At 45.0% G+C, this 25,712-nt stretch overlaps 1 protein-coding gene across 1 annotated transcript in view; it reads left to right on the top strand.

Moving 5' to 3' along the window:
- ITGA11 (integrin subunit alpha 11) overlaps nt 1-25,712 on the top strand; it is a 276,560-nt gene that overhangs the window by 189,690 nt on the left and 61,158 nt on the right. The window contains exons 14-18 of the mRNA XM_069766420.1: nt 2,442-2,645; nt 3,400-3,530; nt 8,216-8,382; nt 8,522-8,667; nt 20,326-20,436. Of these exons, the coding sequence (XP_069622521.1) occupies nt 2,442-2,645; nt 3,400-3,530; nt 8,216-8,382; nt 8,522-8,667; nt 20,326-20,436 (759 nt within the window). The remainder of the gene's footprint in view (nt 1-2,441; nt 2,646-3,399; nt 3,531-8,215; nt 8,383-8,521; nt 8,668-20,325; nt 20,437-25,712) is intronic.

The raw sequence follows: 25,712 nt of genomic DNA, 5'->3' as shown, positions 1-25,712 counted from the left end.
TACACACCAAAATGGTATCATTAGAAACAGCAGCTCAGCGCGCAAAAATAAGCCCTAACCCGACTCCAGATCCTGAAAAATGGAGATGCTACAGGTCTCGGAATATGACGCAATTTTTTTTTTTTACAAACTTTGGATTTCTTTTTCACCAATTAAATAAAAAAGAGCCTAGACATGTTTGGTGTCTTTGAACTCGTAATGACCTGGAGAATCATAATGGCAAGTCAGTTTTAGCACTTAGTGAAAATGGAAAAAAAAATCCAAAAAACAGTTGTAGGATCGCACTTTTTTTGCAGTTTCACCACACTTGGAAAATTACTGATCTGTGAAGAATGAGAGCGAAAAACAGAAACACAAAAGAAAAAAGGGCTCCATCATGAAGACCCCCAATCGATAAACTTTTAGCAGTGGGCGGTCGTTTGACTGCCTGTCTAAGCAAACAATGTGCACTGCCACTGAGAGATCTATACTAGATCTCTGAGTGCAGATAGGCTGTCATTGACGGGTTGTGAAATGATCTTTTGTGCAGCCTAAAGGATCATTGTTCTCGGTGGTGCACCGTACTGTGCGAACAGAACTTGCACTGTCAAGAACGATGATCTTTTATGCTGCAAAAAAGATAATTTCACCCAACAAACAAGTGTTTTGCTTTGTTATCGGGTAAATAGTAAGTCCAATTCAGTAAGTACACTATGTTGGATATGCAAGGTCCCAAATAATTTACATCCTGTAAGTTGTCATGTTGAATGTCACAAAAAGTACAAAAAAGAGGTATCTAAGGGTATGTGTCCACAGGCCATTTTACATCCGGACTAGCTGCGGATTGAGCTCTGCGTGGAGCCGCAGCGTTCAATCCGCAGCGTCCAGATGTTACAGCATAGTGGAGGGGATTTCATGAAATCCCGTCTCCACTATGCGTGGTAACACGCATCCGGTGGCCCTGCGATTCCGGACATGCAGCGCGTCTTTTTAGATCGCAGCATGTCCGTTTACCTTGCGGTGCCGCTGCGCCGCCGCAAGGTATAACACAGGGCCCTATGTGTGGGGTGCGATGATTCCGGATGTGTGCAATGAACACATCCGGCATCATCGCGTCCCCAGAAGGGGCAGAGCTTTGGGCGGAGCGAGTTTTCCGCTCCTTCCAAAGCGCCGGCCATCCTGAACGTGGACACGTACCCTAACATATCAAAGAGGATAGTAAGCAAATTCAAAGGACAGGTGTAAACAATACTTATCATTTTGTATGAAGTTGGCGCCCCTATGCCCATATGCCATCCTATTGCCTATGCATACATGCATAGGTATTTCTAACAACTGTTAAATTTGTATATATACTTATTTCGGTGTACTTTGAAGCTTGACACTACTGCACCTTATTGCTCAGGTTTATATGTGGTGCTCCCTAGTTTTGCCTACCATCTAGTTTTTGGGGACCTACAATAGCCATGTTAGAGGCTGTTGTTGGTGTGTGGTTCTTGGTAGCCATGATTGGCTTTTTTTTAGGTGTTTTTGACTTGTTTCCCTACATGTTGTCCAGGATTTAATAAAAGATCTTTGTACTTGTACTTTTTGGTGATCGCTTGTTTTTGCATACCCTTTTCTCTCTCACTTTTTATGATTACCTTTATATGCATAAGGCTGATCCCTTTTTTCTATTTATTTTTGGGTGGTGGCCACTCTTTACTTTTCCTGCTGTGTACTGTGTAATGGTTGTGTCTGACCATACAGGAACATTTTATTTTAACACATCCAATTGTGGAACTTATTATTAGTCCAAGGTCTATTGATTAAAACGAACTTTTGTTCTTGGGAAAACATGTCACCTTGTGTCTGCAATTGCCATAATTAGGAATGTAGTTACACACAGGTATGCATGTGTCTTCTGGTGGGAACAATGTACACCAGACTAAGATTGGTCCCAAAATAAGATGCTGTCATTCTATTAAACATGCCTTTTATGGAAAATTTTAAAAACCTATAGGTCTTTATACAGATTAGCCTAATGCCATCATTATTGATGGGTTCAGCTGACACTCCCATGTGTATGGGAGAGCCGGCCAACTAATTGTCGGGCGAGATGTCGGATGGCCGATCACATTGTTCTCCTGGAGATAAGCTGCCGGCAGAGTAGTTAGGCTGCTTTTTACCTTTTGTTCTTATGAGCATTGATATGATAAAGTGGCATATGTATTATATTGAGGTCCCTCAGCAGTGTGCAAACCAGGGGCCACCACAGCACACAATGATGATATTCCTGAATACACTGAATGCAGATAAACATGTCTACGCTAATTTAATCCAATAACAATTTACCAACAGCACTAAGGTTGAAAAGTAAAGCTCTTGGTCTCCTTACTGGTCTGGCTCATTTTCTATGTAGTTCTGCCATGGAATTACACCTGGTAACCTATTCTAGTGCCAGCATTCTGCTCTTGTTCCAGAAGCACTTTGTTCCCGATGGCGTTCTTCAGGACATCGACAGCTCACAGAACGCTCGGTTTGGATATGCCATAACTGCAGTGCCAGATCTTAACCAGGATTCCTTCAATGATGTGGTTGTTGGGGCGCCTCTTGAAGATGATCACAAAGGAGCAATTTACATATTTCATGGATTTAAGAAGAATATTTTGAAAAGATATAAACAGGTGAGAAGTAAAAGATGCTTTACAGTTTTATTATTTCATTATTCTGATGACCCATGTGTACGGGAGCCTTAAGTTTAGTTTATGGATAGTAATTACCACAATGCCAAAAGAACAAAAAAAAAATACTGTAATATTAAAGGGAAGCTGTTAGCTGATTAAAGGGGTTGTCCAGGACTTTAACATTGATGGCCTGTGCATAGGATAGGTCATCAAAGTCTGAGGCTGCCGTCACACTAGCAGTATTTGGTCAGTATTTTACATCAGTATTTGTAAGCCAAAACCAGGAGTGGAACAAATAGAGGAAAAGTATAATAGAAACTCATCACCACTTCTGCATTTATCACCCTCTCCTGGTTTGACTTACAAATACTGATGTAAAATACTGACCAAATACGGCTAGTGTGACGGCAGTCTGATAAGTGGGGATGTGACAGCCGGGACCCTTGCCCATCAGCTGTTCCCTGTGTTGGCAATGGCCAGGACAGAATATTGACCACATCACCTGAATAATGCATCAACTGAACAGGCAGCAATTCCATCACCTGTGCAATACTAAGGAAATGACATGTGGGTATCTCTTGATGACCAGAGTTGGGGAACACTGGTCTAGGGGAATGTGGCAGTGAGAAACCTACATTTTGGATTAGTTGTACTGCTCACATTGCCCAAGGCTGCCATTTAAAAGTATATTTTCTCAAAAATGTTGCAGCATTTCCACTGCTCTACTCATGTTTGCTATGTTCCTTCACCCTAGCGTATTGCTGCTGCAGACCTGCCCTCCAAACTTGAATATTTTGGCTGCAATATTCATTGTGAGATGGATATGAATGAGGACGGACTGGTGGATCTGGCAGTGGGTTCCATGGGAAATGCAGTGTTGCTTTGGTAAGCTCATCCTGTAGATAGATAGATAGCTGTGTGAAGCCTAAATATGTTCTTAGTTTACTTTTACTTATTCCTTTTCCTTCTAAGTCAGTGATGTACCTGCCAACAAATCAGACCATTCCTCTGATAGGGGACTTGGGGTGAGAAGGGGTCTACTAATGAACTGCCTCCAACCCCTTGACAGTACGATGGAGGCAAATTGTAACATTTTTATTACCGGTGGTCACCACTTGGATGAGATTACTAATCATTATATACAGCTATACAAGAAGTCATTGTACTGATAACCCCAATTGTACTAAAGAGCAATGCACTGAAACTGCAAGGACTCGATAAAATATAACTTTTAATCATTTATCATTAGATAAATGATTGGTTCTACAATGGTTCTACAAATGACCTAAGACTAACATCCCCCGTAATCCGAACCTCGCACCTCCGTCTCCAAGACTTCTCTCGTGCTGCGCCAGCTCTCTGGAATGCACTTCCCCAGACGATCAGACTGATACCTTGCCCGACCTGTTCAAGCGCGCTTTAAAAACCCATCTCTTCAAACAAGCCTACCACATCAACTACTCAGTAAACTAACTTTGTCCTGTTCCCTCCTTCCAAACATTATCTGCATGTGAATCTGCACCCTACTATTCATCTGTCTCCACACCCTCCATACACACGATAACTGCACTTGATACTTGACTATTGCACTTAAACACACGGGCTGATGACCGGATCATGCAGCTTTATATGACAATCCCTATTTATTATAATTGCCAGACCTGAAATAACAAGCACTTTTCACCTATTGTGTCCCCCCATTTCCTTGTAGATTGTAAGCTTGCGAGCAGGGACCTCAACCCTAATGTCACTGTTTAAATTGTCTTAACTTATACTGAATTTATTGTCTGTACATGTCCCCGCTTAATTGTAAAGTGCTGCGGAATATGTTGGCGCTATATAAATAAAAATTATTAATTATTAAGAAGAAGAAAAAATAGACTGAACAAACACCAAATAAATAAAGTATCAAATCAACAAAATTGCAGTACTGCACAAATAAGTACAAAAAAGCGGCATTGCCATTAAATAAAATAACATGGCTTTCAAACATTTTTCTAATTTCTATACTACTACTATCCTAAATCACTGTCTGGACGCATCTGCCCAAATTGGGGCAGGTCATCCATTATACTTTAATTCCTGGTAGCTGGTGATTACATTTATAAATAAAACAGAGTCTAATTTGCATAGAAATAAATATACTTAACCAGACAACTATTCGTCCTACACACCCTATGCATATGTACCTTACTAGGATAACTATAGATTTGTTTATAGTAATATATCACAGTGTGGACAATTCATATAAAACTCTGACTTATAGCTGATTGTTACCTAATCGTGAAATTGCAAAATTGGCAAGGTTATATACAATGTAAACCCAATAGTGCAAGGGTGGGGTACGTCCGTCCCGCAGCCACATTGCACTTTTTTGGCCGCTGGCCCTTTAATTCTTCTGGTGCACGCGGACGACCACTATGTGGCCCGGCGCCACCCCCATCGCTCATTCAACTTATCGGTATCATTAACGCCGATACAGTTGAAAGCAGTGATAGAGGAGAGAGCATCAGACGTTCCCTCTACCATCACTCCTTCTCTGCTTGTGACTCAGCGGGCGTGCGATGACGTGACTTCATCATGCGCCATGCTGTATCAGCAGTGGAGCCGATGAGACCGGAGCAGAGCCTGGAGCAGCGGGGGGAACAAGCAGGAGGGGTGAGTATTGTGTGTGTGAGTGTATAGGCTGCACTATACGTGTATTGGGGGAGCTGCGCCTGCAATATACTGTGTGTTGGTGGGGAGCTGCACTGTACTGTGTGTTGGGGGGAGCTGCACTATACTGTGTGTTGGGGGAGCTGCACTATATTGTGTGTTGGGGAGAGCTGCACTGTATTGTGTGTTAGGGTAGCTGCACTATACTGTACATTGGGGAGCTGCACTGTACTGTGTGCTGGGTGGGAGTTGCACTATACTATGTGTTGGTGTAGCTGCACTATACTGTGTGTTGGGGAGCTGCACTATGCTGTGTGTTGGGGGAGCTGCACTTCATCATGCGCCATGATGTATCAGCAGTGGAGCCGATGAGACCGGAGCAGAGCCTGGAGCAGCGGGGGGAACAAGCAGGAGGGGTGAGTATTGTGTGTGTGAGTGTATAGGCTGCACTATACGTGTATTGGGGGAGCTGCGCCTGCAATATACTGTGTGTTGGTGGGGAGCTGCACTGTACTGTGTGTTGGGGGGAGCTGCACTATACTGTGTGTTGGGGGAGCTGCACTATATTGTGTGTTGGGGAGAGCTGCACTGTATTGTGTGTTAGGGTAGCTGCACTATACTGTACATTGGGGAGCTGCACTGTACTGTGTGCTGGGTGGGAGTTGCACTATACTATGTGTTGGTGTAGCTGCACTATACTGTGTGTTGGGGAGCTGCACTATGCTGTGTGTTGGGGGAGCTGCACTATACTGTCCGTTGGGGGGAGCTGCACTATACTGTGTATTGAGGGAGCTGCACCTGCACTATACAGTGTGTTGGAGGAAGCTGCACTATATTGTGTGTGGGGGAAACTGAACTATACTGTGGGTTGGGGGGAGCTGCACTATACTGTGTGTGGGGGAACTGCATTATACTGTGTGTGAGGGCAGCTGCACTATATTGTGTGTGGGGGAACTGCACTATACTGTGTGTGGGGTGGAGCTGCACTATACTGTGTGTGTGGGGGAGCTGCACTATACTGTGTGTGGGGGGAGCTGCACTATAGTGTGTGGGGGGAGCTGCACTATACTGTGTGTGGGGGAGCTGCACTATACTGTGTGTGGGGGAGTTGCACTATACTGTGCATGGGGGAGCTGCATTATACTGTGTGTGGGGGAGCTGCACTATACTGTGTGGGGGAGCTGCACAATACTGTGTATGGGGGAGCTGCACTATACTGTGTGTTGGGGGAGCTGCACTATAATGTGTGTGTGGGGAGCTGCACTATACTGTGTATGGGGGAGTTGCACTATACTGTGCATGGGGGAGCTGCATTATACTGTGTGTGGGGGAGTTGCACTATACTGTGTGGGGGGAGCTGCACTATACGGTGTTGGGGGAGCTGCACTATAATGTGTGTGTGGGGGGGAGCTGCACTACACTGGATGTGGGGGAGCTGCACTATACTTTGTGTGGGGGAGCTGCACTGTACTGTGTATGTGGGAGAGCTGCACTATACTGTGTATGGGGGAGCTGCACTATACTGTGTATTTCTAGTGCAGTAATGCAATTCAATTTTCATGTTTGAAGGTTTTGGCGCTACAGAGTGCTGCCTTATTTATTTGACTATGAACTTGTAATGACCTGGAGAATCATAATGGCAGGTCAGTTTTAGTGAACCTAACAAAAAAGACAAACAAAAAACTAGTGTGGGATTGCACTTTTTTTTGCAATTTCACCGCACTTGGAATTTTTTTTCCCATTTTCTAGTACATGACTTGGTAAAACCAATGGTGTTCAAAAGTGCAACTTGTCCCACAAAAAATAAGCCCTCACATGGCCATATTGACAAAAAAAATCTAAAAGTTATTGCTCTGGGAAGGAGGGGAGCGAAAAATAAAAATGCAAAACTGAAAAAAGCTCTGGGGGTTAAGGGGTTAAAGACTGTCTGGTAAGCAACATAGATGTTTAGGGACCTGCATTATGTATATAAATATGGCCTGCGTGTAGTCAGATTTCAATGCTATCCTATGCTAATCATAGACCAATAAGTGCTATGATGTCTATTACATATTTATATCAGTCATTATTAATAGTGATTGTCACATGTTGGTGCACTCCAGTCACATGACCTGGTGACAGTGTCGGACTGGTGTGCCAATGGGCCACCAGTGACATTGATTCTGAAAGCCCACTGTTCTAACTACTTGTAATATCTGATTCTTGTCACACATTTACCTGTGATTCTATACAATAAGAATTGTTACATGAATGACGAGATGCCGTCCTTGTCTGTACATGGTGTATTATGCAAAACACTGCTCGTGTAGCTGGATGGAGGGTTCACTCCTGCAGGGGCCCACCAGGGAATCCACCTGTTCCCCCGTGGGCCAGTCTGAGTCTCAATAGTAAGAATAGCTATGATAAAACTTTGACTTAGAAATCTTATGATCCATAAAGGAGATGGCATCCTTGTGAATCTCATAAGTAAAGCGTAGGCCTATCTTGTTGATATTCAGATTACAAACAAATTCCTGAAACAATTCCACCGTATTTGTCCGTAAAATCAGGATATTGTCAATAAACCCTAACCGAATTACAATCAAAGAGATTCAAGGGTCAGATGTCTGGGAAGACACAATGGAATCCTCCCACCAGCCCTCAGAACATTTGCATATGTGGGGGGCCCAATCGCTCCCCATTGCAGGTCCCCTGAACTGGTCATAGTACTGTCCATTAAATATGAATACATTATGACTAAGTGTAAACTCTAAAAGTGTCAGCACAAACTCAAAATATGTTCAGTGATTTGGAAATCTGACCACCTATAAAATTATATTAAAAAAAAAATCAGCACATAATTTTTTTGTTAGAAGGGTTGACTAAAGTGTAATGTAAAAAGCAGTAATTTCTGATTTTGTATGTGTGTTGTTCAGGACTCGCAGCGTTATTCAAATCAATGCAACCATCAGGTTTGAGCCACCTAAGATCAACATTTTTAGCAAAGAATGTCGCAGAAATGGACGGGAAGCCACATGTATGTCGGCATTTGTCTGCTTCTCGCCAGGGTTCAAAGCTCCACAGTTCCAAGGACAAAGTGTTGGTCAGTGAAGTTTTTTTGCTTTAAACCCAATATCTATGTAGTGTCCATTTCTAATAGCTCTTGTGGAATACAATACGGACAAAGTATTTGAATGTCTCACGATATCGTTATACGACTATTGCTCTTTATGTACTTCTAGCCATTAAATACAATGTGACGATTGATGAGAAGAGATACACTCCTCGTGCTGTGATTGATGACATTGGAGGAGACAAGCACTTTGTCAAGACCATCAGAGCCACAAGTGGACACAGCCAGTGCCAGCAACTCAATTTCCATGTACTGGTAAGCGTGAACCTTTCTATGTGCTGTAACATTGACATTATTTTGGGTTACTTTGATCAATAAGCTAAATGTATTTACATGTCCTAATTCTGAGAAGCTGCATAAGTAAGTGTTCACAGACATCTCCAGAAACCATTTTTTCTAGAGACTTTATTTTTAATCTGAGAAGGGAGACCCCACTTACCTCATGAAATTAAGAACAATGAATTGTTCTACTCATCTGAATAATACACAGACGTGGGCAGAGGCTTGTCAGTCACTGTCAGCGGGCGGGGAGAAGCCGCTGGGGACCCACCTGTACAACTAGTCAATAGCGCGGCTTTGTCCCTGACACCTAGGTAAAGTATGTTTTTCTCTGAAACAGGAGCAGGGTTGCAGAGCTAAACACACATGGCTGACATGCTACAGGCAGTGGCTGGTATGTGCTGACATGGTTTGGGAAGCATGTATCACCTGTCAGGTCCCCTTTAAAGAGGTTGTCCAGGTTTGGGATAAAAATGTGCAGTCTATCTAGACAAGTTTGTGGTCTTTTAATAGAAGGTACGGTAAGTGATAGGTTATTACACTTGGGGCTATTTAGTTTGGAAAAACGAAGCCTAAGGGGTGATCTTATTTTAATGTATAAATATATGAGGGGATAGTACAAAGACCTTTCTGATGATCTTTTTAATCATAGACCTGAAACAGGGACAAGGGGGCATCCTCTGCGTTTGGAAGAAAAAAGGTTTAAGCATAATAACAGACGCGGATTCTTTACTGTAAGAGCAGTGAGACTATGGAACTCTCTGCCGTATGATGTTGTAATGAGTGATTCATTACTTAAATTTAAGAGGGGACTGGATACCTTTCTGGAAAAGTATAATGTTACAGGGTATATACACTAGATTCCTTGATATTGCGTTGATCCAGGGAACTAGTCTGATTGCCGTATGTGGAGTCGGGAAGGAATTTTTTTTCCCCAATGTGGAGCTTACTCTTTGCCACATGGGTTTTTTTTGCCTTCCTCTGGATCAACATGTTAGGGCAAGTTAGGTTAGGCTATGGGTTGAACTAGATGGACATATAGTCTTCCTTCAACCTTAATAACTATGTAACTATGTAACTATGTAACTAATTGAAAGAAGCCAAAAATGTGTAGTCAACACATGATTGCAAGTTGCATACCTACTGTCACATGACCACCCGCTCACATCAGTGATACTGGGGCCATTATTACTGTATATGAGGGGGACTCATGGGAAATTATTAAATGTTAATATACCGTAAGTGAACTCGGAACTCAGGAGAGGTCTGCAACAAGAATGACATTTTATTCACAATCCAATTAGACCAATGTGAATACAATTTCATTCTTGTTGCATACCTCCCTTGATTGCCAAGTTCCATTTCTTTTTTCTATCCTGGATGGGAACCCTACTCGAGCACCTCTTCACAGTTCCGGAGTACCGAATATTACTTATACACAGGTGTGCGAAATTTGGGTTTATGAAAATTGTTCAAATGCAATGACTGATTCTTATGTTTTCTTATGCCCTAATTTCAAAAAGCACTGCTATTTTTAACCATCATGTAGGGATTTTGCACAAAACATGCGTGAAATTACATTACACGCGCGATAAACAAGAAAAATCTTGATTGGATCTTTGTTGTTACCTAGAAGTTTCTTCACGACTTCTTTAAAAGAATCCCAAGCCCTTTTCTCAGCCGCTTTCATTTTTGTTTTCAAACACGTCCTTCATGAGTTTCCGAATATCCGGACCCACAAAAATGCTTCCCTTCAGTTTTGCTTCGGACAGTCTCTGAACCTTGGTATACAGATACTTATGTCTCTCCTTCTTTCGGTAGAGCTTTCACAAACTGCTTCATCAGACCAAGCTTAATGTGGAGTGGAGGCAGAACTTTAGGGAGATCAACTAAGCTTTCTGCAGCTATGTTCTCGAGTCCCATGTTGCAAAGATACTGTCATTGGCCAACTTTTTTGTCTCTAGTGATGAGTCCTACACTGGCTGTCCCATTCACATAAAAAGCATGGGTACTTCCAGGCCAGACTGGCCATCTGGCAATTCTGGCAAATGCCAGATGTGCTGGTCCAGTCGTGGGCTGCATTGTCTGCTATGCTGTTAACAGTATCAGCGTCCTCAGGGTGCAGTTCAGACGGAGCATCAGGGGGAGGAACAATATGGGCCTATGTGCTTTCAAATGCCAGGGCTGAATTTCACTCCCAGTCCATCTTTGGGTACTTCGTGTATCCAAATAGCTGCCATAGGAGCAAAGACAGAATTTTCAGATCACCACATATTGACCATCCTTGATCCTCTTGAGAATAAAGTCGAAATTCTCATGGCTTTCCTTCCAGTGCACAGAATTCACTACAGGCACTGCAGCATGCTTGCTGCCATTGTGCAGTAGCACAGCTTTCAGACTGTTTTTTGGATGATTCAATAAAGAGTCTCTATTCGCTCATGTTGTACTCAATGGTACATTTTTCCTTCAGCCCAGAAACATCACTGAAATACTCTAGAGCAAAGAAACTTGAGAAAAGTATGTAAGCAATTCCTTTTGTCTCTTTCTGTATCATGAAAAACAGGTTCTAGGAGCTAGCAGGTTCTTTTTATTTAGTCTAAGTTCTGTAGAGTGTTTAGGAAGGTCCAAATCTCTGTGCACAGCTGCCAATCGCATCACAGTGTTCATTAGCTTCTAACCAATCTAATGACACCAAAATCATCCACCAGAGGTCACACAAAGGGGTCAAAGTAAGGTGCCAGAAAAAGCCTATAGAGTCAGTGTTTGTGAAAAAACTGTACGTGATGGATTTTTTTCAATATTTTTACTGAGTTCAGCAATCGAAAGTATATAAAATTCACCTCTTCCTTTTAAAAATGTTTAACCCTTGCAGACCTGTGTATTAAATGTTAAGCAAACACTTAAGAATTATTGTTTACAGGGGCACCAGTAGCGTAGCTACTAGGTGGCAGAGGGTACAATCACCCAGGGCCCCCCGCTCCAAGGGGTCTACCCTGTTGTGAATTCTGTGGCAGAGCTCCCTCTTGTGGTCACAAGTGGTACTTCGGCTGATTCTCTCTGTGAGCTTCCGTTGGTGGAGGAAAGTGGTACTGCAGCTTCTGAGTTTCCTTCCTCAGGTGATATGGTGAAGTCGTTAGGTGCTGCTCTATTTAACTCCACCTAGTGCTTTGATCCTGGCCTCCAGTCAATGTTCTAGTATTGGACCTGTCTCCTCCTGGATCGTTCCTGTGGCCTGCTGCTCTGCATAGCTAAGTTATTCTTTGCTATTTGTTTGCTGTTTTTTTCTGTCCAGCTTGTCTATTTGTTTTTTCCTGCTTGCTGGAAGCTCTGGGACGCAGAGGGTGTACCTCCGTGCCGTTAGTTTGGTACGGAGGGTCTTTTTGCCCCCTTTGCGTGGTTTTTGTAGGGTTTTGTGTTGACCGCAAAGTTACCTTTCCTATCCTCGCTCTGTTCAGAAAGTTGGGCCTCTCTTTGCTAAATCTATTTCATCTCTACGTTTGTCTTTTCATCTTAACTCACAGTCATTATATGTGGGGGGCTGCCTTTTCCTTTGGGGATATTTCTCTGAGGCAAGGTAGGCTTATTTTCTATCTTCAGGCTAGCTAGTTTCTCAGGCCGTGCCGAGTTGCATAGGGAGCGTTAGGCGCAATCCACGGCTGCCTTTAGTGTGTTGGAGAGGATTAGGGATTGCGGTCAAGAGAGTTCCTACGTCTCAGAGCTCGTTCTTGTTTTTTGGGTTATTGCCAGGTCACTGTATGTGCGCTGACCTCTATGTCCATTGTGGTACTGAATTACCTTTCATAACAGTACTGGAGGCCAAAAGTACTAATGATTCTCAATAGAGGGAAAAAAGAAGTTCTGAGACCATTTTTTTTTCTTTGCACTGTGTTTTGCCTTTTTTTTCCCCTAGACATTTGGGTAGTTCACGACACAGGTGTGGACATGGATATTCAGGGTCTGTGCTCTTCATTGGATAATCTCGTTATAAATGTACAAAAGACTCAAGATTTGGTGGTTCAGAATTCTATGTTAGAACCAAGAATTCCTATTCCTGATTTGTTTTATGGTGATAGAGCCAAGTTTGTGAATTTCAAAAATAATTGCAAACTGTTTCTGGCCTTGAAACCTCGCTCCTCTGGTGATCCAGTTCAACAAGTGAGAATTGTTATTTCTTTTTTGCGTGGCGATCCTCAGGACTGGGCATTTTCCCTTGCGCCAGGGGATCCTGCATTAAGTAATATTGATGCGTTTTTCCTGGCGCTCGGATTGCTGTACGATGAGCCTAATTCAGTGGATCAGGCAGAGAAGAATTTGCTGGCTCTGTGTCAGGGTCAGGATGAGATAGAGGTATATTGTCAGAAATTTAGAAAGTGGTCTGTACTCACTCAGTGGAATGAAGGTGCGCTCACGGCTATTTTCAGAAGAGGTCTCTCTGAAGCCCTTAAGGATGTCATGGTGGGATTTCCTATGCCTGCTGGTCTGAATGAGTCTATGTCTTTGGCCATTCAGATCGGTCGACGCTTGCGCGAGCGTAAATCTGTGCACCATTTGGCGGTATTACCTGAGCTTAAACCTGAGCCTATGCAGTGCGATAGGACTTTGACCAGAGTTGAACGGCAAGAACACAGACGTCTGAATGGGCTGTGTTTCTACTGTGGTGATTCCACTCATGCTATCTCTGTTTGTCCTAAGCGCACTAAGCGGTTCGCTAGGTCTGCCACCATTGGTACGGTACAGTCAAAATTTCTTCTGTCCATTACCTTGATCTGCTCTTTGTCATCGTATTCTGTCATGGCATTTGTGGACTTAGGCGCTGCTCTGAATTTGATGGACTTGGAGTATGCTAGGAGTTGTGGGTTTTTCTTGGAGCCCTTGCAGTGTCCTATTCCATTGAGAGGAATTGATGCTACGCCTTTGGCCAAGAATAAGCCTCAGTACTGGACCCAGCTGACCATGTGCATGGCTCCTGCACATCAGGAGGTTATTCGCTTTCTGGTGTTGCATAATCTGCATGATGTGGTCGTGTTGGGGTTGCCATGGCTACAAGTCCATAATCCAGTATTAGATTGGAAATCCATGTCTTTGTCCAGCTGGGGTTGTCAGGGAGTACATGGTGATGTCCCATTTCTGACTATTTCGTCATCCACCCCTTCTGAGGTTCCTGAGTTCTTGTCTGATTACCGGGATTTATTTGATGAGCCCAAGTCCGATACCCTACCTCCGCATAGGGATTGTGATTGTGCTATCGATTTGATTCCTGGTAGTAAATTCCCAAAAGGTCGACTGTTTAATTTATCTGTGCCTGAGCACGCCGCTATGCGGAGTTATGTGAAGGAGTCTTTGGAGAAGGGGCATATTCACCCGTCATCGTCGCCATTAGGAGCAGGGTTCTTTTTTGTAGCCAAGAAGGATAGTTCACTGAGACCTTGTATAGATTACCGCCTTCTAAATAAGATCACGGTTAAATTTCAGTACCCTTTGCCATTATTATCTGATTTGTTTGCTTGCATTAAGGGGGCTAGTTGGTTCACCAAGATAGATCTTCGTGGTGCGTATAATCTTGTGCGTATTAAGCGAGGCGATGAGTGGAAAACGGCATTTAATACGCCCGAGGGCCATTTTGAGTATCTAGTAATGCCATTCGGACTTGCCAATGCTCCATCAGTGTTTCAGTCCTTTATGCATGACATCTTCCGAGAGTACCTGGATAAATTCCTGATTGTGTACTTAGATGACATTTTGATCTTCTCGGATGATTGGGAGTCTCATGTGAAGCAGGTCAGAACGGTGTTTCAGGTCCTGCGTGCTAATTCTTTGTTTGTGAAGGGATCAAAGTGTCTCTTTGGTGTCCAGAAGGTTTCATTTTTAGGGTTCATCTTTTCCCCTTCTACTATTGAGATGGACCCTGTTAAGGTCCAAGCCATCCATAATTGGACTCAGCCGACATCTCTGAAAAGTCTGCAAAAGTTCCTGGGCTTTGCTAATTTTTATCGTCGCTTCATCTGCAATTTTTCTAGTATTGCTAAACCATTGACCGATTTGACCAAGAAAGGTGCTGATGTGGTCAATTGGTCTTCTGCTGCTGTGGAAGCTTTTCAAGAGTTGAAGCGTCGTTTTTCTTCTGCCCCTGTGTTGTGTCAACCAGATGTTTCGCTTCCGTTCCAGGTCGAGGTTGATGCTTCTGAGATTGGAGCAGGGGCTGTTTTGTCGCAGAGAAGTTCTGATTGCTCAGTAATGAAACCATGCGCCTTCTTTTCCAGGAAGTTTTCGCCTGCTGAGCGAAATTATGATGTGGGCAATCGAGAGTTGCTGGCCATGAAGTGGGCATTCGAGGAGTGGCGTCATTGGCTTGAAGGAGCTAAGCATCGAGTGGTGGTCTTGACTGATCATAAGAACTTGACTTATCTCGAGTCCGCCAAGCGGTTAAATCCTAGACAAGCTCGTTGGTCGTTGTTTTTTGCCCGTTTTGACTTTGTGATTTCATATCTTCCGGGCTCTAAAAATGTGAAGGCGGATGCTCTGTCTAGGAGTTTTGTGCCCGACTCTCCGGGTGTATCTGAGCCGGCGGGTATCCTCAAAGAGGGAGTTATTGTGTCTGCCATCTCCCCTGATTTGCGGCGGGTGCTGCAAAAATTTCAGGCTGATAAACCTGATCGTTGCCCAGCGGAGAAGCTGTTTGTCCCTGATAGGGGGACGAATAAAGTTATCTCTGAGGTTCATTGTTCGGTGTTGGCTGGTAATCCTGGAATCTTTGGTATCAGAGAGTTAGTGGCTAGATCCTTTTGGTGGCCATCTGTGTCGCGGGATGTGCGTACTTTTGTGCAGTCCTGTGGGATTTGTGCTCGGGCTAAGCCCTGCTGTTCTCGTGCCAGTGGGTTGCTTTTGCCCTTGCCGGTCCCGAAGAGACCTTGGACACATATCTCTACGGATTTTATTTCAGATCTTCCCGTCTCTCAAAAGATGTCAGTCATTTGGGTGGTCTGTGGTCGCTTCTCTAAGATGGTCCATTTGGTACCCTTGTCTAAATTGCCTTCCTCCTCTGATTTGGTGCCATTGTTTTTCCAGCATGTGGTTCGTTTACATGGCATTCCAGAGAATATCGTTTCTGACAGAGGTTCCCAGTTTGTTTCGAGGTTTTGGCGAGCCTTTTGTGGTAGGATGGGCATTGACTTGTCTTTTTCCTCGGCTTTCCATCCTCAGACTAATGGCCAGACCGAACGAACCAATCAGACCTTGGAAACATATCTGAGATGCTTTGTTTCTGCTGATCAGGATGACTGGGTGTCCTTTTTGCCTTTGGCTGAGTTCGCCCTTAATAATCGGGCCAGCTCGGCTACCTTGGTTTCACCGTTTTTCTGCAACTCTGGGTTCCATCCTCGTTTCTCTTCAGGGCAGGTTGAGTCTTCGGACTGTCCTGGTGTGGATACTGTGGTGGACAGGTTGCAGCAGATTTGGACTCATGTAGTGGACAATTTGACCTTGTCCCAGGAGAAGGCTCAACGTTTCGCTAATCGCAGACGCTGTGTGGGTCCCCGACTTCGGGTTGGGGACTTCGTTTGGTTATCTTTTCGTCATATTCCTATGAAGGTTTCCTCTCCTAAGTTTAAACCTCGTTTTATTGGTCCGTATAGGATTTCTGAGGTTCTTAATCCTGTGTCTTTTCGTCTGACCCTTCCAGATTCTTTTTCCATACATAACGTATTCCATACGTCATTGTTGCGGAGATACGTGGCACCCGTGGTTCCATCTGTTGATCCTCCTGCCCCGGTTTTGGTGGAGGGGGAGTTGGAGTATATTGTGGAGAAGATTTTAGATTCTCGTGTTTCTAGACGGAAACTCCAGTATCTGGTTAAGTGGAAGGGTTATGCTCAGGAAGATAATTCCTGGGTCTTTGCCTCTGATGTCCATGCTCCCGATCTTGTTCGTGCCTTTCATATGGCTCATCCTGGTCGTCCTGGGAGCTCTGGTGAGGGTTCGGTGACCCCTCCTCAAGGGGGGGGGGTACTGTTGTGAATTCTGTGGCAGAGCTCCCTCTTGTGGTCACAAGTGGTACTTCGGCTGATTCTCTCTGTGAGCTTCCGTTGGTGGAGGAAAGTGGTACTGCGGCTTCTGAGTTTCCTTCCTCAGGTGATATGGTGAAGTCGTTAGGTGCTGCTCTATTTAACTCCACCTAGTGCTTTGATCCTGGCCTCCAGTCAATGTTCTAGTATTGGACCTGTCTCCTCCTGGATCGTTCCTGTGGCCTGCTGCTCTGCATAGCTAAGTTATTCTTTGCTATTTGTTTGCTGTTTTTTTCTGTCCAGCTTGTCTATTTGTTTTTTCCTGCTTGCTGGAAGCTCTGGGACGCAGAGGGTGTACCTCCGTGCCGTTAGTTCGGTACGGAGGGTCTTTTTGCCCCCTTTGCGTGGTTTTTGTAGGGTTTTGTGTTGACCGCAAAGTTACCTTTCCTATCCTCGCTCTGTTCAGAAAGTTGGGCCTCGCTTTGCTAAATCTATTTCATGTCTACGTTTGTCTTTTCATCTTAACTCACAGTCATTATATGTGGGGGGCTGCCTTTTCCTTTGGGGATATTTCTCTGAGGCAAGGTAGGCTTATTTTCTATCTTCAGGCTAGCTAGTTTCTCAGGTCGTGCCGAGTTGCATAGGGAGCGTTAGGCGCAATCCACGGCTGCCTTTAGTGTGTTGGAGAGGATTAGGGATTGCGGTCAACAGAGTTCCCACGTCTCAGAGCTCGTTCTTGTTTTTTGGGTTATTGCCTGGTCACTGTATGTGCGCTGACCTCTATGTCCATTGTGGTACTGAATTACCTTTCATAACACTACCCGCAGCTTACAACACTCCTAACTGCATCAGCATATGCAGCATGCCATAGTTAAAGGGGTAGTCGGACGTAAAACTAAATTTCATTTATTGCATTATCTAAGATATATTCTAATATATTAGTATTTAAAATTCCATATCTTTCCCTAACTACAGTGTCTAACTGTTATTCCATTTTTTTCCTATTTGATGTGTGATGATGCTTCATTTGAGAATCTCAGTGCATATTGGGATACTCAAGCGAAGCATCATCAGAGCAGGGGGCAGAGGCTGCAGTCACGGCCACAGCTCTTGCCACTTCCCTGAAAGGACGCTTATTTCAGGGGCTGTGCTCGTCCCTGCTGTGTCCCTCCCTGCGAGCTGTGCACGGCAAAAGAACGGTGTCGGAATACCCGGCGTCCCCGCTGGTGATGTCACAGATCTCCTGCATGCCGAGTGCTCTGACACCGCTCTGTTGCCCGCAGGGAGGGACACAGCAGGGATGAGCACAGCCCCTGCTGTCTGTGCCCCCTGTTCTGATGACACTTCATTTGAGTATTCCAGAAAGTACTGAGATTGTCAAACAAAGTGTCATCACACCAGATATAGGAAAAGATATTGAATAGCAGTAACGCTAGGGAATTTTTAATACAAGTATATTAGAAAATAACCTAGATTACAGCAATAAATAGATAGGGATTTAGAATGAAATTTAGTTTGACTTGGGACCACCCCTTTAAGCTCTGCGGTAATGCTGGGTTACATGTACTTCTGCTCTCCTTTTTGTTGCTTTAAGCCTGCGGTTTACAGAATGTCAGGGTGATGCACTGGCCCAGGCCCCGGCGCATGCACAGGACTTCAGAGTTTCTGTGCGGTGACGTAATTGCATGCGCCAGCACAATGACATCTTATTGGTCCACCCACACATTGCTGTTGTATTCCTCAGGATCCTGGGTTAGGTGAGTATATGTGGGAGGCAATATAAAGTGTGGGGGACTACTGTGGGGGCATTATACAGTGTGATAGCCAATGAGAGGGCCATAATACAGTTTAGAGGCCATCATACAGTGTGAGAATTACTATAGACACTAATACAAACTGTGAGGGCTATTATACAGTGTTTGGACTTCTGTGGGGGTCATTATATTATGTTTTGGAGAAGCAGTGGGCCCATTATACTGTGTATAGAGGAGCTGTCGGTCCATCATACTGTGAATAGGGAAGCTGTCGGTCATCATACTGTATATAGGGGTTCTGTTGGCCCATCATACTGTGAATAGAGAAGCTGTGGGCCCATCATACTGTATATAGGGAAGCTGTGGGCCCCTCACCCTGTGTATAGGAGAGCTGTAGATAGGTGGACTCAGTGGGCATTATTAAATGTCAAGTGGGCACTTAAGAAGCATTATTTTTATAGGGGCACTCAGTATTGTGACTGTCAAAGGTGCGCATGGGGCATTATTACTTTCTAGGGACTAAATGTGGACACTGTTTTCTAGGGCACTTGCACAGGGCATTAATATTTTCTAGGGGGCAATTTTGCCATCTATAGAGCACAAAGGAGGCATTTTACCTTGTAAAGGGCACAGTTGTGGCCAATATTATGTGGGGCAGTAAGAGGAGCTGTTGTAACACGCATCAGGTGCAGTAATATGGGCACGGCAGCAGCACAGCATTGGGGTATCACCAGGTTGAGGAGTTTGTGCATGTTAGAAATAGATGAGGACAGTACTAGGAATGTGAGAAGTCAGATGTATCTTTGTTGTAACTTCTGCAGACAGTTCATGGCTGGAGAAGTCATCATGGTGGTCTGGGCAAGAAGGCAAAGACAGGGAAAAATGAATGACTCCAGCAGAAAGAATGTCAGCTTTAAGTCACCATCCATTACAGTACTTCAATCTCTTATATGTTCTGCAGGACTGGTATCTCAGAAAACATTCAAGAGAAAGGAACGTGCATAAAAAATAGGATCTCCACAAAAATTATTTCAGAAAAATACAAATTATTTTACTTCCACACCAGAAAACACTATACACAATTAAAAACATCTAAAACATTCCAAAAGATGGAACATACATGGTACAGCCAGTATTACAATACAATACTCAATAGAAATATATATACACAACTCCTGGCTAAACATAAGTTTGAAACAAACCTAAGCTGATAATGTCTTGTGATCTTAAATACATTTGATCCATCGGACCAGTGGGACAACAAAAGTAATAAGGGGAGAAAGGTGGATAATATACCCCAAGGTGAATTTCTTTCCTTATAATGTGGCTTTCTCAAAGCTTGGACCCTATAATGCCTGTGTCAAAGTCTGAACAAGGTAAACAGGTAGAGATCCAACAAAAGATATGCACAATACTTCACCCTGCCAGTCCACTAATGTCGCCCCCTTGGTCCCATAAGCAGCAGTAGCCAGGTGGACGGAAAAAGGACCCATGCGTTCCGACACTCGAGGTGTCTTTCTCAAGGTGAGAAACTGGTATCTACCACTATATGGGCACCATGTGGCGGTAATATCAGTGCTGGTCTTTGAATAGAGATTTATTTTCAGTAATACCATGGTCATCTGCTGAGGTTCCCCTATGCCCACAATTAGGGTGTGTGCAATTGTAGTTGTAATCAGGGTTACATGGTTAGGGCCCACTCAGATGTTTCACCCCCCTGAGCTAAACCCCTATCTACACCTCTGATGCAGCATAAAGGGGCACTGATTTTATCTTTGTTATGAAGATTGCTGACGTCTACATACATCACTGTTATTAAGCAGATCTTTATTATATGTCTATTCTGTGTCTTCTTTTGACATCTGACCCTTCCTCTTTAGGATACCGCAGACTATGTGAAGCCTATAACATTTTCCTTGGAGTATGAACTGGCATTTCCAGAGCAGGGACCTGTACTGGATGAGGGTTGGCCAACATCTCTCAAAGTGTCGGTATGTTATTTATTTAAAGAAAAAAAGAACGTTTAGTAAAAGTAACATAAAACCTAGTGGAAAAAAATGAGACGTATGATTTGGCATTTGGAGAAGTTTGGGCATCAGGTCACTTTTTCCGCTGTGATAAATTCAGCAGTTAACTCTGCACTAAAATCTGCAGCTGCAGAAGTTTTGTGAACGTTTCCACATGATGAAATGTTATTGACTAACTATATAAAAAGTTTTGGTCTGCTCTAAAGAGCAAGCAGGATCTGCACTGCAGGTCAGTTTTAGATTCTCAAAGGTCAAGACGGCAATCTTGAGGAATCATGTCACTGTATATTGCATGTCTCTGTATATTGCATTGATTTTCCATGGTATGCAGTAACTTTTCCCCAGCTCTCCCTGGCTTCTGAATGTCTCTGTATATTGCATTGATTTTCCATGGTATGCAGTAACTTTTCCCCAGCTCTCCCTGGCTTCTGAATGTCTCTGTATATTGCATTGATTTTCCATGGTATGCAGTAACTTTTCCCCAGCTCTCCCTGGCTTCTGAATGTCTCTGTATATTGCACTGACTTTTCTATGCTTCCCCTGGATCTGAGTGTCTTGGTGCAGCACATATAATCCTTTTTAGTATGCTTTCTTACCTATCAGCTTGTTTCCATGACCTGTTTTCATGTATCTCATTGTGTGATCCTGGCATCTCTTTGAGTGGTCAGTCTTACCCCTCCCTCACTTTATGACCTCTGCTTAACTCTCTACATCTGGTCTCCCATACCCAGCCACCTCCTCATTCACACCTGATTGCCCTTAACTGGGGATATATTCACATGCAGGAGTCTGCTACAGACTCAGTCTGCTGCAAATCATCTTTTAACTTCCATCTTTTAAATTATGATTTTTGAATTAGACTGAATTGGACTGGAATTGACTGGAAGGTAACACAATACCAACCACTACAATGTTTCGATTTCTTTTCTCTTTCACCCCCATACTACTTTCCTTCTTACAATCTCCTGCAATTCCTCCACCTAGTAAGGAAGTAGTCATTTCTTCCTCCATCCTCCCCAGCCATCTCACCTTCTCCTCAGAACTGTTCCTCCACATACAATCCTCTTTCTCCAGACACACATGGCCGCATCATGTCCTATCCTGCTCCCACCTTCTAATATTCTGTCTGCTACTCCTCATCGCTGGTGACATATCCCCAAATCCTGGCCCTCCCCAACTCATCCCCACACTCATTTCTAACCCCCTGCCACGATCCTCCGCATGTTTTCCCAACCACGACAACCTCATACCCATTCATCCAGCCCCCACTCCCCCGCTCCCCCTACCTGGAGCACTATGGAACGCACGCTCCATCTGCAACAAACTGACATTTATCCACAACCTCTTCATCACCAACAAACTCTCCTTCCTCGGCCTCACTGAAACCTGGCTCACCCCCTCTGACTCTGCCTCTCCAGCTGCACTCTCCTATGGCGGATTCCACCTCTCTCACACCCCTCGCCCCAGCAACAAACGTGGTGGAGGAGTTGGCTTGCTCCTGTCCGACACCTGCTCCTTTACTCCAATCCCGCTACCACCCTCCGCTAATCTTCCCTCCTTTGAGGTTCACTCTGTCCGCATCTATTCCCCCTCCAACCTCCAGCTGGCTGTCATCTGCCGCCCCCCAGAACTAGCCATCTCCACCTTTCTCGACCACCTCACCACCTGGCTACTTCATTTCCTCTCTGTCGACATCCCCACTATCATCATGGGTGATTTCAATATCCCCCTTGACACTTCCACCTCAGCTGCCTCTAAACTTCTATCACTGACTGCCTCCTTTGGCCTCACTCAATCGTCCTCTGAGGCCACTCACAAAGATGGCCACACACTGGACCTCATCTTCACCCGCCTCTGCTCCCTTACTAATTTCATTAACACACCCCTCCCCCTGTCTGACCACAACCTACTGACATTCTCTTCCCTCTCCTCTCCTAATGTGCAACCCCCACTCCACAAACTCCCTCGCAGAAATCTCAAACATCTCAACTTACAATCACTCTCTGAGTCCCTTCTCCCTCTCACAGACATAGCTTCCCTTCATGACACAGATGCTGCTGCCACTTTTTATAACACCACAATAACAGCAACACTCAATTCGGCCGCCCCGCTCATGCATAGTAAAACTCGTACAATTAACAGGCAGCCCTGGCTGACCAGCCTGACCAAAGAATTGAGACGGGCTTCCAGGATTGCTGAGCGGAGATGGAAGCAATCCCGCTCTGCCGACCACTTCACTACATACAAGCAGTCCCTCGCGAGCTTCAAGTCTGCGCTCACTGCCGCAAAACAAACTTACTTCTCATCTCTCATATCCTCCCTGTCTCACAACCCTAAACAGCTTTTCAACACTTTCAATTCTCTACTCCGTCCCCCAGCACCTCCCCCCTCCCCCCTGATTTCTGCTGAAGACTTTGCCTCTTTCTTTAAACAGAAGATCGATACGATCAGAGAAAGCTTTGGCCCACAGCGCCCACTGCCCCTCTTAGCTGCTCAACCCTGCTCCTCCAAAACCAGCTTCTCCACCATGACAGAAGATCAGCTCTCCACCCTCCTGTCATGATCACACCTCACCACCTGCACGCTTGACCCGCTCCCATCCCACCTCATCCCTAACCTTTCCATGGTCTTCATCCCAACCCTAACACACCTCTTCAACCTCTCACTCACAACAGGTGTCTTCCCCTCATCCTTCAAGCATGCCAAGATCACACCCATCCTCAAAAAGCCCTCCCTCGACCCATCCTCTGTGTCTAGCTATTGCCCGATATCTCTTCTCCCTTATGCCTCCAAATTGCTGGATCAACACGTCCATCTTGAACTGTCCTCCCACCTCTCCTCCTGCTCCCTCTTTGATCGGTTACAATCAGGCTTCCGTTCCATCTCTCAACTGAAACTGCCCTAACTAAAGTCACCAATGACCTACTAACTGCCAGGAGCAAGCGACACTACTCTGTCCTCCTTCTCCTGGACCTGTCTTCTGCCTTTGACACTGTGGACCACTCCCTTTTGCTACAAATTCTCTCATCTCTTGGCATCACAGACTTGGCCCTTTCCTGGATCTCGTCATATCTGACAGACCGAACATTCAGTGTCTCCCTCCCCCACACCACCTCCTCACTTCGCCCCTTGTCAGTCAAGGCTCTGTTCTAGGACCCCTACTCTTCCCCATCTACACTTTTGGCCTGGGACAGCTCATAGAATCCCACGCTGATGACATGCAGATCTACCTATCCGGACCTGACCTCACCTCCTTACTTACCAAAATCCCGCGCTGTCTGCTATTTCAGCCTTCTTTTCTGCTCGCTTTCTACAACTGAACATGGACAAAACAGAATTCATCATCTTTCCCCCATCTCACTCTACCCCTCCACCAGATCTATCCATCAATGTCAATGGCTGCTCACTTTCCCCAGTCCCACACGCCCGGTGCCTCGGGGTGATCCTTGACTCAGCCCTCTCTTTCAAGCCACATATCCAAGCCCTTGCCTCCTCCTGCCGTCTCAAAGTCAAAAATATTTCCCGGATCCGTGCTTTCTTTGACCGCAACACCGCAAAAACGCTAGTGCATGCCCTTATCATCTCCCGCCTCGACTACCGCAACCTCCTACTCTCTGGACTCCCCTCTAGCACTCTGGCACCGCTCCAATCCATCCTACACTCTGCTGCCCGACTAATCTACCTGTCTCCCCGCTATTCCCCAGCCTCTCCCCTGTGTCAAGCTCTTCACTGGCTTCCTATCGCCCAGAGACTCCAGTTCAAAACCCTCACAATGACATACAAAGCCAGCCACAACCTGTCTCCTCCATACATCTGTGACATGGTCTCCCGGTACCTACCTACACGCAACCTCCGATCCTCTCAAGACCTCCTTCTCTACTCCCTTCTCATATCTTCTTCCCTCAACCGCATCCAAGACTTCTCCCGTGCTTGCCCCATACTCTGGAACTCTCTACCCCAACACATCAGACTCTCGCCTACCATAGAAACCTTCAAAAAGAACCTAAAGACCCACATCTTCCAACAAGCCTACAGCCTGCAGTGATCCTGAAGTTACTGAACCGCCGCGCAACCTGCCCTACCCTCTCCTAGTGTTTCATCACCCATCCCCTGCAGACTGTGAGCCCTCGCGGGCAGGGTCCTCCCTCCTTATGTACCCGTGTGCCTTGTTATCTGCTCATGTTTAATGTATTTGTCTATATTTGCCTCGTATTCACATGTAAAGCGCCATGGAATAAGTGGCGCTATAAAAATGTATAATAATAATAATAACTTGTGATTGTGCAAAATAAAAACTATTATATTAGACTTGATGACTGGACAGCCCAGGTCTGAAGTTCAGTCCAGTTTTCCATGGCAGCCTGACCAGGCTTCACTTCTGTGTCTGCACCCATGGCGCCTCTTGCATTTACTAGGGTCATGTAAAAAGACTCTGTAGTTACCTGGCAGCTCTAAACAAGGCTTTCATAGACTTGATTTGCTCTAGCTACTCCGATTATTAGGGGAACTCTGACCTTCACCTTGTAACCCCTGTATAGGGATGTGACAGCAGCTTGGCATTAGACAGGGGCCTACTGTCAGTCAGTGCCAGGGATGCAGTTACAGCTGCCACGCTGTATACACAGTGACTGAACCCGGCCCGGCACCGCCCCCTTGACTGAAACCTGAACGCTGCTGGGGGATAAGTTATTTTTCTCCTGGCAGTGGGGGTTTAACTGTCGGCGCCGGGCAGGTTCACAATGCTATAAACCTACAGAATGACCCCATTTCTGCAGTTAGTAACGTTATTTCAGATGACAGGTTCCCTTTAAATAGGAAGGAGTCCGGCCCATGGCTCCAGCAGAAAACTAATCATCTAAGACTAATGAGCTCACTGAGAGAACTGAGAAAACTGCTGGGAGGGATTTAAGTCTTAGCAGTATTAGAGGCCAATGGAAGCATGACTGTAATGCCCAGCGACATCCAACACGGATGTCGCTGGGCAGCACAGCTCAACACCCCTCAGCGACGTGGCCGGAGCGTGTCCAGACACATGGATGTTACTGGATCCTTTGATATCAGTACAACATGGTATGACGCATGTCACGATGTCATATGAGGCCTAGTGGAAAAGCCTTATTCAAAATCATGACATTGAGGCACCCAGGGTTTTGGCCAAAGATGCCGAGTGCAGAATTGAAGAGTGGTCTAGGTGGCATTGAGGATCGGACTGTATGCTGGACAAAGCCATGCAAAACTTT

This window comes from Ranitomeya imitator, chromosome 4 (assembly GCF_032444005.1).
Source record: "Ranitomeya imitator isolate aRanImi1 chromosome 4, aRanImi1.pri, whole genome shotgun sequence".
NCBI lineage: Eukaryota > Metazoa > Chordata > Amphibia > Anura > Dendrobatidae > Ranitomeya > Ranitomeya imitator.
Note: the sequence above shows the minus strand (reverse complement) of the source record. Positions and strands in the feature narration are given on the sequence as shown.